This window comes from Mycteria americana, chromosome Z, assembly GCF_035582795.1.
Source record: "Mycteria americana isolate JAX WOST 10 ecotype Jacksonville Zoo and Gardens chromosome Z, USCA_MyAme_1.0, whole genome shotgun sequence".
Lineage (NCBI taxonomy): Eukaryota > Metazoa > Chordata > Aves > Ciconiiformes > Ciconiidae > Mycteria > Mycteria americana.
The window spans coordinates 54420698-54434493 of NC_134396.1; the positions used below are offsets into that span (position 1 = coordinate 54420698).

Consider the following 13796-nt stretch of genomic DNA (forward strand, 5'->3'; position numbering starts at 1 on the left):
ACCCCTGAATTGAGCATTTTTACTGGGAGACTGGCAGCAGGGATGGCAGTGAAGCAGTCTGATAACAGTACAGTGCAAGGAGGTGCTGGCTAAGAGGGAAAGTGTGAGCATACAGGTCTTTTAAGTAAGCGGGTGTTTCTCTGTTTGCTTGTTTGACATCGCTTACCTACACGTGCATTGCCTGGCACCTGCTCCCACAGCTCCAGCACACCTAGGTATAGTAAACACGTAATAAACCCTTGCTCTAAAATTAATCAGAGGGTAAAATGCTCAGTGTTCCCTCCCTCCAAGCATGCAATTATCATGACCTTACAGCATCTCACTTTGACACTAAAGAGATCAGGCTTTTAGTAGTTGTGGCTATAGACAAGTGCAAAGAGGGCTGTGGTCTTCAGGACCTTGCAGCTTCCCTGTACCTCACCAAAGACGAGACCTTAAAGTGGTCTCCCTTCAGCATCGTTCAGCTGGAGCAGGGAGAAGTGAGGATTGCCCTTCCCTGCCTCAGCTCATGAAAACCACGCGGCTTTGACTTACAGCCTCCAAACCTCCATATCTTGTAAACACTTGTCAGTCAGTTGCTCCTGAACAGACAAACCAAAGTGGCAGCTTCAGATTCAAATGCAGACATTACTGGAGAGTATCTGAAATAAACATAGTGTTCAAAAGCTGAAGGTCCTTTTTTAGCCAAAAACCTTGAGCTTCCTCAAGCTAAGCATGTAAGAGGTGGCTGTAGCACAAGGCATAGATAAAATACCTGCTTTCTGCAAAGCTATTTGGAAGATCTGCATGTCCCATTAGATTAATTTTGCTGCTAGAGGAAGAGGAAGGGGAGGGAGGCATGCACTGCCTGCTGCTCTCAACGGAGTCCCTGCACCGAGAGGTTGCTATATTAACCACTTCACTGTTTTGTGCCAATCTCGTTATCTGTTCTTGTTAAAACCTTTATTATTCATGGATGCAAAAACCCCATCATTAAAACAGCATAAATATTCATACTGTGTGCATTTCATTTAGCCACTTGGCAAAACTTCTCTATAGTACAAGAGTTTTGAGGAAATCTGGTTAATGAGACCAGAGCATAGGAAGTGTGCACGGATTTTCCTTTCTTTTTACCTGCAAATAAATGAAGAATAACTAATTAAATAAACAACAACAAAAGGGACACATATTCACTAGCAAGAATGATATGCACACTTGTTTTGGCTTCTGTGTCAAGGGGAACACAAGGCTTTTTGTAATGCAAGTATGGGCAAGAACCAGGATATTGTAAAACTAACATACAAAGCCTGATAAACACTGCTGCATGGGTTCATCCGACTTAGCCTCACATTTAATGTCTAACCATTAACATCATGTATGATCCATGCTCTTGTTCAATCCTTTATAAGGCAGAGCAGCCATCCTTCTCTTTGCAGTAGTTCTAAATCAAAATGTAACTGTATTCTGCCCCCTGAAAGTCAGTTTATCTGCACCCTGCACTCCTGATTCAGCTTCAGGATCTTTTTGATGGCAAAGATAAAACAACAACAACAAAAAGTTACTCCCAAAACCAAGTTTAAAAAACACTATTAAAGTATTCGCTACACAGAGTGCTCAGCAATGGGGAGATCTCTCACAAGGACCTGATTCTTCAAAATCCTGAGCTGCCAGCTCCACATGCAACAGCTCCAGATACAGCCTCGAGGAGCTTTGCAGAGTGCAAGATTTCAAGTTTTTCCTGTTTTAGAATGGCAAGGTAAGGTGTACGCTTTTAAATGCTAGTGGGTTTTCAAAACTGATCAGTGTTGGCCTGACTGAATCGTAAATCTTTCCCTGACTTCCACGAGCATAGTGCTTGACTAGCGAACCACTTCTAGAGACCACACTCTGGCACCTTGCAGGTTTTCTATTTAATGTTTTTATGAATTTCAATAAATAAGCAAGATTTTTACTCATGGACAGTTTACACCAGTAGCCATTTCCTTGGCTCAAAGTCTGCTATATACTTCCCGCTGCTGCTTAGCTGTCTGTGACTGAATGAGCTCTCTCTTTCTTCCCCACCCCTTCTCCATCCCTATTGTAGCAAACAGAAGCACTGGGATATGCGCAGTGCTATGTGATGCACAGCATGCCAAGTTTCCACTAAAGCATTCACACCCAGACAAGGGCCTGATTCTTCTGACTCTCCTTAGGCAAGGACAGTTGCTGCAGGACCACAGCTTGCCATTTGCGATATGTAGCATTGCATTTATTCCCAAGTATAGGAGGATCAGAACAGTATCACATCAGGGTTGCGACTTTAGGCTTAAAGATGCTTTGCTTTTGTTGCATTCAGTTTCTAGACGCCTTATTCCTTTGTTTTGCAATAGGTAAAGTGAGAGTGAGGAGAGAAAAGAAAAAAAAAAAAGCCTCCTGCACTTCCTGTACTAGATGGTCAGTGATTACTTGAACCTTTAGTTAAGATACTGCAAATTACAGTATATGAGAACAAAAGGCACAACTGGTTCTCAGAAGTAGAAGGAACAGAGGGATGCTTATACCTACAGTATCCTATCCGTTTATTTGACCTTGCCTTTTATAAGTACCATCCAGACAAAAACTTCAGTTTTGCCACAGCAGTTTTGCCTGCGGATAAAGAAATGTGTTTAAATGTTAAAATTAGTACTGGAAAACATATATTGCTAAGTGGGCAAGTGTGTCCCACAAAATAGCACTTAGAGCATACTTTGAATATAAGAACTGAAAGATGTGTGTAAGAATGCACTTAAGATTGTATATAAAGAAAGAGGTACCTTCCTTCCTTCCTTTACTTCAGAGATACATTACAAGGTGGATAAGCATCCAGAAATCACTCTATACTCTTGACCTTGAATGCAGTGTACACTTTCATAAAGTTCTAGGCAAAACAGAAAATTCTTCTTTCCCTCCAAGTAGACATCTAGCTTGCCACCCTGCAATTTCTTGTATTTAAATTCCTTCTTGTACAAGCAAATGACACAAAAACTTGCTTGAAGAACCATCATGGAAAAATGGGTGTTTCAAGATGTGCTGGTGGCTGCAAGAGTTATCTTGTGGTTTGAATTCTTCCAAATTAAATATGACTGACAGTATCAGTCAGCTAACAGATTTACCTGGGGGGAGGGAACCAACAAAGAACCTGCTTAGCTCTTCAACATTTTTTTGCAATATCACTTCCATTTTGAATTTTCTTTAAAGGATATTTTTGCATCTAACAAATACTTTGTTTTAAAAGCTTCTATGATGTGGTCCAGGAGAAAATGTTAACAAAATATTTAAATTGGTGATACTTCAGCTTGCTTTGATTCATACAGCAAATTGAAATAGTGCTGAAAGCAAACAAACATAAATAGCCGTCTCATACAAGAGTTGTCTACTGCAGCCTTTACGGTGAAGACTGTGTCTTGATCTGGGTTCTTAGGCATACACCTGTAATACAAAGTTAAATCATGTTTTAAACTAAACTTCCTAGTAAGGGTAAATGCTAACAAAAATAAGAGTCATAAGGAAGGAGACACTTTTGAATCCTGTGCTGTTAAAACCTGTAAAAAATTAACCGTCCCAGTTGGTTACCACATCTCTAACTTATATAAATCAAAGCTTTGTTTTCAAAGAATAAAACCACTTTGGCACACAACTATATCATAGTGGTATGATGCATGCCTGAATATTCCTAAGAATGCCCTCAGAGGTATTCTATGAGCAGAATTATTCTGCAGAAGGAAAGATGAGGGAGCACAAAGGCCCATTGTGCACGCTAATACAGAAAAATGAAATCAAATACCATTCTCAGCAAAAGCAGAGTGTCTTCTGAGCAAAGGCTATTAAGTGTGTCAGACTGCAGGATATTTTCTGGACATGGCTATTATGTTAAGACATACTGAACATGTGTCACTTATAACCCTGCCCTGGTTGTAACATCACAGCTCCAGAGGAAAAAAGTCTGGTGCATCAATTCTTTGTATCAAATACTCACACACTTCTCCTCTCACCAAGCTGTCACTTCTCATTTCTAAAGAAGGTTAGAGTAAGTTATAATTAGTACTTGCTGCCCTGTCAACTAATTAAATGTAATAAAAAGCTTTCAGTGAGTTTAATGGTAACATGGTGTAATTACAGCTGAGTTTTGAATGCACAGTGCATGTATTATAGGTTTCTGTATGTGCCCCCCACCATCTGTGACCTAAATTCTCAGGTTAAACCTATCATACAATTAGTGAGTGGGCACTGCCAAAGACAACCATTTCAGACCTAAATACAAGTCAACACCAATCCAGTCCTGTGCATTTTTAGAGACACTACATCAGCCTCTGGGAACAGGGGTGGGAAGAAGGAGGAGAAACGGCCAGCCAGTTGCATGCTTCCCCATTCTTCCTCTTCCCTTCAGGAGGCACCCTTGCTCAACTTCTCCCATCCATGAGGGATGCTGAGATCATCCACTGCTCTCAGCCCCTTTCCTCCGATTTGTAAAGAAAAACATGGCTGAGATTTCAAAGCCACTTCCAACCCCATCTCTTTGTCAGTCTGAGGGGCATCCTGGGTAGGGGGCACCGTGTGCAACTGCCCTGTTTGCACATCTCTGGGGCTGGCTCTATTCCTCAAGAAGCAAGGATTACGCCATACAACCACCTGTTACCCAGGGGAGTAAGGAAGACTGCTCCGGGAAGCCCAGAGCAGGGCAAAAGTGATGATGGAAACCATGTAATGCTCCAGCACTTGGTTGAAATAGTTCCTTACTCTCCTAAGTATTTGGAAGAGCTATGAACACACACAAAAAAAAGGTGAAGAGTAGAGCAGCCAGGCTTTAGAGCAGCCAGGATGTTGGTAGTTACAACTCCAGATAGTCAGTCGTTGTGCCCACTGCATTCTTCACACTTTCCCCACTCATACTCCTCATTGCTTTCCATTGCCCGTAAGTTGTAGGTACAAATAGCCCCCAAAATAAAGACGTAATTCATTGAACAAAAATGTAGCCTAAGAGAACCAATTAAAATGATGAAAATCTTTAATTTTATTTAAGTATAATTGTACGGACACGTGTATATACAAATACAGATCTTATGGGGCAAGGATTTTGGGTGGTTTTTTTTTAACATTTTCTTTTAAGTTCATATAATGTAAGCATTTCAAAACCAGCACTCAATGAATAAGTGCAAAGAAACTGCAAAGCAGGGCAGTACAAGCACAGGACCACACTGAGCTGGACTTTCATACCCAGATGCATACACAATGAGTGTCTTCAATGGAGTGTCAAGAGTAAGCATGGAAAGCAGATTTCGCAGACTCATGGGTAACCTCCAACATGCCAGCATCTATTAAACTGTACAGACAATGGCAGCAAGCCTATTGTAGGGAGATTTGTCTCACATCCGAGAAGCTCGAGGGCGAATGCATGGGAAAAACTCAGGGATGCCAGACCAGAAACAGATCTGCCCATTCACAGCTCCAAATTAAAAAAGGAGGAGGGTGGGAGAGGAGGAAGGGCAGGAAGAGGGAAGAGAAGTGTGGAGGGTTGTACATTAAAAATGGTGATTACAGAATCCAAGCGTAATGAAAGGAGGGGAAAAGTTAACACTCTAAGCCTCTGAAAGTGACTGAATCATCGCTCTCACAAGGCAATGGATTAAGTTCAGTTTTGAGGGTTAGGGGTGGGAATCAACAGGTACAACTACAACCATTTTCCTTCCACAATTATATAGGAAAGGAAACAAATCTACTCATCTAGTCTTAATACCTCCCAAATTTGTTTCTAGTTCTTTTGGAACCAAGTACGTACATATATCGCACATGACACTGGCAAGATCCTTTCTGGAAAAAAATATTCATGGAAACAAAACCAGAAGGAAAACAGGAAGAAAAAAATTAAAGAAAAAAGAAACAAACAAACAAAATAACAGAAGAGTTGTTATATCCCCAAAGCCTTTTTAGAAACAAACATGATACAAAAGAACAAAAACTAACACAGAAACCACAGGGCTCCAACATCAGACCTTTAAACACTGAGGACAAAACACTGATCATCAAAAGTCATGTTGTTCCAGGTCTTGACATTGTGAAGTCTTGCAATAGATGAACGATTTTCAAAGATGAGTCCTGTATGCTGCAGTGTCATGGCCACTTGTCTCTCAGTTCTCAGCCATGATCACACTTGATGCTTCAAAGCTCTGTCTTGTAATCAACGCGTGATTTTAATATCCTGAAAGTCTATTGTTCTCACTTACAAAAGACATAAGAATCAAATTAATACTTTATTATCAAACACTATATACAACAGAGGTTGCTAATAATACAGAATTTAAAGAACATAGCTTTAAGTTTTACTTGTCTTTCCTTCGCCATCCAAGTAAGTACAGTACAAAACAATATTCTAAACTAACACGAAATGTTACCTTGTCTATTAAAGGATACACAGTATCCACTAAACTGACTGATCCCTATTTTCCCTGCTTCACATTGCAATGCCCTTGGCAGCCAGGAGTGCAGGTCGTGGGGGTAAGTAAGCCACCTAGGCTGAGGGAGAATCAGTCCCTCAGACTTGAGCTGGGGCAGATAAAGGGGAAGGGAGCAGAAATCTCCTTAATTTACACCAACAGCTGCATTTAAAGCATCCAGAGATTTGCAACACAACACAAAGCCCATCAGCATTTATGTACTTGGTGTGACTGGGATTGCCTGATGCCATCAAGGTTCAAACTGACAGTGTCTGGTACACTCCCAGCCACGCCAGGCAGCGCAGGGACCTGCCTTGCAGCTGCATCACTCGTGTCGTTCCTCATCTACACAGCAGGGCTCTGTGATAAAACAAAGGGGTGAATTTCACCAGGAGTAACACTAGTGAAAATCCTTTGCTGTGGATAAGTGTACGTCTTGAACTCTGACATCATTCAGAGACAAAGGATGAAAAATGAAGTCACCATTTCTACATTGAATTGGCGCTACTGGTATGACTGCCTGCAATTGCTATGAATCATTTTAATACGGTTACCTATCATGCAGTATTATTTGTACTCTGGTTAATAATCCATTTGATAAGGTGCATTTTGATTAAGCTTACCTCACCCAAAGCTTTTAATTCCTACCTACAGGAAGTATTAGTGTGTGCACCAAGCACATCCACATTAAAGAGAGAAAAGTACCAGATAGCCTGTAATGAGATGATGACTTCCCTCAGTGTTTAGACTGTGTATCTTTATTGTGTGCACTTCACACTAGAGGAAATTTCCTACATTCCTCCTGTAAGCACAGGCCCTGCATTAATGACCATGTTGTACGATATAAGGCAAGCCCAGATCATAGTTTAGCATGCATAAACCTCCCTTTACATCTTACATTTATTTCCCCCTTTCCTCCTTTTTTGAATAGTGGGCTGCTTCAACTTCTGGAAAGCTTTTCTTCATTAAAAAAAAGCCCACAAAGTGCTGTCCATTAATGGCATCACTCAGTTTTGTTATGGCAGACTTTTTCTTCAGAATTAATATAGAAAACCCTTGTTTTGCTTGAATGCACTCCATGTTTTGTTTCACATTTAACATAATTGCCACCATTTTTGTTAGAAAAGCTGTGTTTCAGTCTTGGTCTGATGTTTCCCTGATTCTGCTTAGCAGTCCAAATTTCATGGCAGCCTAGCCAAAAAATACCCCAAGGCTTGCACTTCCTGGCAAATGACTAAAGTTCTATGTTAGCCAAGGCTCAGATTCCTTAAACAGGGTGACTCCTAATTCCATCAAACAAGACAGTCCCATTTCCTAATTGCATCAAGGGTTACCACTTCTCTCACATGTTTAAATAGGACAAGCATATATACTCACTCTCAGCATAAAGTATATCTAAATAATGTATTTTCTATTCTAGTGGATTTTTAAAAAAATATTTTGTTAAGTCTTTGGGAGCCCATCTAGTTTATCTCTGGCTGATAAACACGTTTCCTCTACTCTTCAAACTGTGCTGGAAGGGGAAAAGATAAAAAATCAACACTTGAATTCGTATTCCACACTTCTTTTCTTTCCCCCCACCAAACAATGCTACTAGACTGTCCTGGCTTCTTCTACGTGTGGTTTATTCCCATGGTTGAGGAACTTGCAGGAGAGACAAATCAAGAGCACACTGGAGATCCTGTGTCCCAAACATGTTTCCTCTGGCCACCGATGTCCTCTCTTAGCATGTATTAACACCCAGAGCAGCATCCAAGGCTATCAGCTACTAAGTCAGCGCTGGGGAAGGTCACTTTATTCTCAAAAGTGCCTCTGCATTTCAAGAAAAAAATTGTAGCACCACGGTGATTTGTTTTAAAATAAAATAATCCGGTGTGCATTATCCCCTTAAAACGAAATAACAGAGGCACTCACACCCCCAGTGAAGTTTCCGAAATCTGACCTTGCCTGCTGTGTGCTAACATTCCTAAATATTAAATTCTTCCTCTCACCAAAGACAGCATTTCTACTCGTGAGCACAAGTTTTACTGTCAAAGATGTTTCAAGACAGTCCTATAAGAAACATCAGAAGCCTGTTCATTTAGAAACTCCTGGAGGAAATGGTGTTATATTGTATCTATTCTTAATATTTCCCCTCCAGTCCTGACATGGTGACATGATGCCTTGCATGATCATCTTACAGTGCTGAACAAGAAGGCATAAATATTGTATCAGAGAGAAAAACTCTCCCAGGCTTTCACTCACTTTCCTTATCCTTCACTGACTGCATCTGCCACTGTTCTTCCTTGTCCACATACGGATGACACAGTGAGCTAACAGAGGTGACTTCTTAAAGGAGAATGCAGAGGAAAATAAGAATCACTAGTGTCACTATTATAGTTTGGCATTTTCATTTGGAGTCCTTTTATTTATATGGAGGGGTTAAGAAAGTCACAGGGTAGGTAGGGATGGGTGCTGAAGCTAGTTATCCCCTTCAAATTTTTGCTGAGTTCAGGCTAAAAGGGAGAAGAAAAGGGAAAAGGGAAAAATAACAATTTGACATCTGCAAAAACAATAAAGTCCCTTTCCTGGGATGAGCAGTTAGGTGGATCTTTGATGTTCCAAGACCCTGATATTTTCTGCGACAGGTTGCCGGAGCATACTGTGCTATAATATCAAAAGCATTGCCAGGAGGAACAATACAGTTGCCAAAAGCCGGCTGGGTATCCTTGGTGTCTGTGCCGCGTTCTCACCACGGGATGGCTCGGCTGACTCATGTACGGTATCATCTGTTCAAACAGAAAGCATACATTCCAATGAGATTTTGCATCCTTAATAAACTCTCACTGAGCTGACAACTGTAAGTAGATTTCAGTGCCTTTATGAAATAGGGCAATGAACCTTGTGCTGTCATTGACTTTCACAAGCGTGTAATACCTCATTATGTAACCAACTTGGGGCCAAGTCCTGCATTTCTTACTGGCAAAACTCCCACTGAAGACCAGAGGAGCAGAAAGTAAGTCTGATTTCAGCAGATTGAGGAATGAAAGGTTCCTCTTCTAATAAAACACTGTAGTTCTAGCTTTGGATGGCTCATTAGATAGTGATGTCAATAGGGAGGCAGCTAAATAAAAACACCTGATTTTCAAAAGGGCTTGAAGAAGAGTTGCACGTGCTTGGAATTAATTTCGCAGTTAATCCCCTTACTGAGCTACAGATTTTGGCTCCTGAATTTGAAATGACAGCCTGTAAGCCCGAGCATATATTCCACTTCTACGCATAAAATTTCCACTGAAGTATACTGCATCTGGGGATATGCAGGGGATATAAGACCAGTCTCCCTTTCTTGAAGCAGAATTTTAAAGGCTAACACATGACAATCTCCGATTTTATAGAATACATACTCAATCTGGAAAACCTCACAGGTAACAGACCACCTTTTATGGCACACAAAATACCAATTTACATAGATGCTGCTAAAACTAATGAAAAAAAGAATGAGCTGAGTTGGGAAAACTTGCTTATACATTAGTGGCAGAAGAGAACACAGTAGCAAATACTAAATTTATGATACCAAATAAAGCTGTTTAGTTTTTGTAAACTAAAGATCAGCCTTGGAGCCAAAGCTTGTAACATAAAAAAAGGTAGGTAAAGTCAAATTCAACTTCAGTGTTGTTATAGGTGTGGTATTTTTCTCTGCAAAGCCCTCCATATCCACAGCTATCTAACTGGGCTATTTTAAAAGTAATCTGTCTGAGGCTTGCCATAAAAAGTCAGCTCTGGGTTTGAATTTTCTTAGTACTAAATGAATGAAATAAGCTAAACCTTTTCAGGAAGTGTGAAGAAGTGGCCTCAAAATGTATTCATAAGTTATTTTAGAGTGCCTAAGTTTCCAGGAAAATTAATAGTATTTTACTACTTAGTGTAATAAGCTCCCACATTTTATGAGAGATGTCGACATATCTGTGATGTATCTGTCTTGTAGCTCCCATCTCAACAAATTGCACTGCTAGGATTACACTGCGTGAGAGCTGTGCAATTTCAATTAAAGGCACTAAGGGAAGTGGGAGTCAGGACACTGGGATCACCGTGCCACTTTGGCATAGAACATTTCACGTTACTTAGCTTTAGCTAGAAACAAGCTCCCTCCTCTTCATACCCTTGACACCTAACACAAAAGCAGGTAGACCACTTAGCATAATTTAGGTTAATAGGCTTTTCAGCCCCAGTTCAGTTACACAGCAAGATGCACAGTAAACTGGATTAGCAATTTATCACATTTTTTTCCAGCACTAATTAGCACTACAATCACGTCAGGCTTATCAACAGGTCTTCAGTGCTGCTCAAGGCAAAAGTATGAAAAGCAAGCACTGATCAGCTGTAAATACGTTCAAGTTTGTAAGAAAAGGACACCATCACATGAAAGTCCCGCTGATGTCAGTGGGAAACACTGGCTGGAATGACTCCTCACCATGTATGGCAGGGAGACGCTCCCAGGCACTTCAGCCCTGAACAAGGCCCTAATAATTTTTCTCCAGAATTATTCCAAAGGAATCTAAAAATTTCAGTGAATGCTGGCTACTGAAAAGTGCCAGTTCCAGTGGCTGTCAGTACCAAAAGCTGTTTCATACTTCACTTCTGAGTTACACTCTTGTACTTTGGTGACACTGCAATGAGAATACAGTACTTCACAAGAGCAGCTTCCCAATTAAATCATACTCTTAAGAAGTTACGGGGAAAAAATATCCTTGTTCTACCTCCTTTCATATATTTAGAGTCAGCTCTTCCCAATTTGGAAATATTTACTCACTGCTCATGAACTAAAACTACAGAGGAGAATGGTATGCATTACCTTCTACCTCTTGCATCATCAGTAGAATTGCAAAGAAGTCTGAATTTGCATCACTGAATGCCAACAGTTTTGTCCTAATTACATCCATGAGTCAGCACTAAAACACAATAGCGCAGAACTAGAGTGGAGCAGTAATAAATCCTCATTCTCATTGACTATCTGATACTGCAACAACAGGAACACTGGCTACTGCTAAAAAAACTCAACGAAAAAGCCCTAAACAAAAAGATTATTCTCTTAAATAAAAAATATGGAGATCTTCTATGATGTCATTTTTATAAAGCCATTCTTCACAGAAGAATTAATTTTCATGTAACATTAAGGGGTTTCTCCCAAGAAATCATCTGGATTTTCTGTCAATGCAGTGCCAAGGGTTCTGCACTTGTATACTAGAGCACACGATCCATCCATGGTTCTCAAAATCATTTTATGAATATGATTTTCCTTGGAGGTACAGAGTTGTAACACTGCACAATCTTCAATGCTTGGCAAAAAGGTTTTGTTTTATTTTAAACAGTGAAGGCAAGTGATGAAGAGAACAAAATTCCTGAGTAAAGACTGGGAGGTTGCTGCTAAAGACTGGGAATGCCAGCAGTAATTAGTAAAAGTTATTTTGACAGCCATGAATTTTCCAGATCACATAGCTTTACATCATATGCTTCAGGTATAATTTTTCCAGATATGCACAGATGCAATTTTGGTTTAGGGAGTTTTAATTTTTGTTATTAAGGAGGAAGAGAAGCAGAGGACAGGAATAGGGCCAATTACTTTCACCACTTCTGAAACAGTGATGATCTCTATAGACCAGTTTCCTACAAATTTCTGAACAAAACCATTGAAATTGCAAGGGTTCAAAAATCATGCAAATGGTGATGTTTAAAAGAATGGTGACAGATTTTTAAAAGAAAACTCCTGAACATGACCCTCCTGCTCCCAATTCTTCTGTCTACTGTGGAAGAAGACAGTGGCAGGCTAGGGGAGAGCACAAAAGCAGAAGACGCATATCAGAGGCAGGTAAATTAGTACACGACACAGATCACAAGCAACAAGATCCACCAAAACAGTGGCAAGTCTAACAGCCTAATAACAGAAAGTGTGACAGTAGTTAGCAGATCTGGGAATGACTGATTATCTGATGGTGACTAGACCAAATAATAATGCAAACATACACTGATAGCAGGAGTGGGAACTTTTTGGTACCAAACCTTCTAATTAAAGCTATTAGTTTCTCCTGGTAACACAAACGGTATTTCATCTCAGATGGCAGGATGCTCTTTGTATGATTTTGTTCCCTGGTTTGCCTGTTGCTTTCTAATGCTATGCTCTTGTGATGGTGGTAGCTAGGTATAGCCATTCAATGGGAAGTTAGCAGCACTACTGAAAAAAAATGCTCAGCAAGTTCACTACCATCAGGCATTTATTACTTGGATGATCTCTTTTGCAAACCAGTAACAGGAGAAATACACATTAATTAGCCCATGTTCACCAAATCACAAAACATAAAAAAGTGTATTGAGTTTCTAGATTCACAGGTTACTTCGAGATAAGGAAAGATCATCCTAATGCCTTCTGTAGGAGAATGCTGTTAATAAATGTACAAATGTATCTAATGTAAATGCACTCTCCTTGCATTTAGATTTGCTTAGAGAACATCTTTGATTCTCAAACCCAAAATTTTTAGGAGAGTTCTGAAAATTGTCTTAACGAAAAATAACGAAATCTATTGTGTATCCATAGGTAAATCATTCAAACTGGATAACTTGTGAAAGCCTTATTGATACTTCTGTATAAATAATGACTTTTAGTTAAAGGAACTGCAAAAAACAAAAAAAAGATCTTAGTAATCTGTTCTTCAGGGTATGTACTAAAGGGTACGTGTGTAATTTTTTTCTGCTATAATTTGTTTATTTAACTGTGTATTTTAATTATTGAGGCTTGAATACAACAATGTGTGAGCAGTGTGTAGGTACATATAAAACAAACAGGTAATACTACTCTTGCAAACACTTTTCCTACATACCCACCTAATTTTAATGTCATGAACCATCCCATTGAAGTTGGTGGGATTACTCACACCCCTAGAATTAAACATGCTTCTGTCTGTCATAAACCTGAGCCATACAAACAATACACGTGCACTTTCCACACAGAGACATATCGGCTTGCTTGATGGTGGAGGTTAATGTAACTTTGCCCTGGGCAGATGAGGGGCTTTACCATAGGAAGCATTATTCTTATTCTTAAGGCAGTGTCTTGCAAAAAAAGACAGAAAAGCCCCCCAAAACTTAAGTTTGCTTCAATAAAAACAGGATAGGAATTTATATATATCAGAGTGTGTGTGTGTGTGTGCATATATGTAAAAATGATACTTTGCCTAACCAAATATACATAAAAATGTATATAATTTTAAAGGACTGATTTCTTGCTTAAACACTAACTCTGTCAGTTGCATGCTTGTGTCATGCACCAGCATTAAACAAGCAGTGGTTCTGTTTTTCTGAAAGTCTTTTAAAACCATGTAATAAATGAAGTGTGCC

The 13796-nt window shown here is 39.8% G+C and overlaps 1 protein-coding gene across 2 annotated transcripts in view; it reads right to left on the reverse strand.

Moving 5' to 3' along the window:
* Nucleotides 1–5030: 5030 nt before the first annotated feature.
* Nucleotides 5031–13796, reverse strand: part of EFNA5 (ephrin A5) — a 215702-nt gene continuing 206936 nt past the window's right edge. For both annotated transcript variants that reach the window (XM_075527191.1, XM_075527190.1), the window contains one exon: nt 5031–9196. In XM_075527191.1, the coding sequence (XP_075383306.1) occupies nt 9075–9196 (122 nt within the window). In that variant the 3' untranslated portion in view covers nt 5031–9074. The remainder of the gene's footprint in view (nt 9197–13796) is intronic.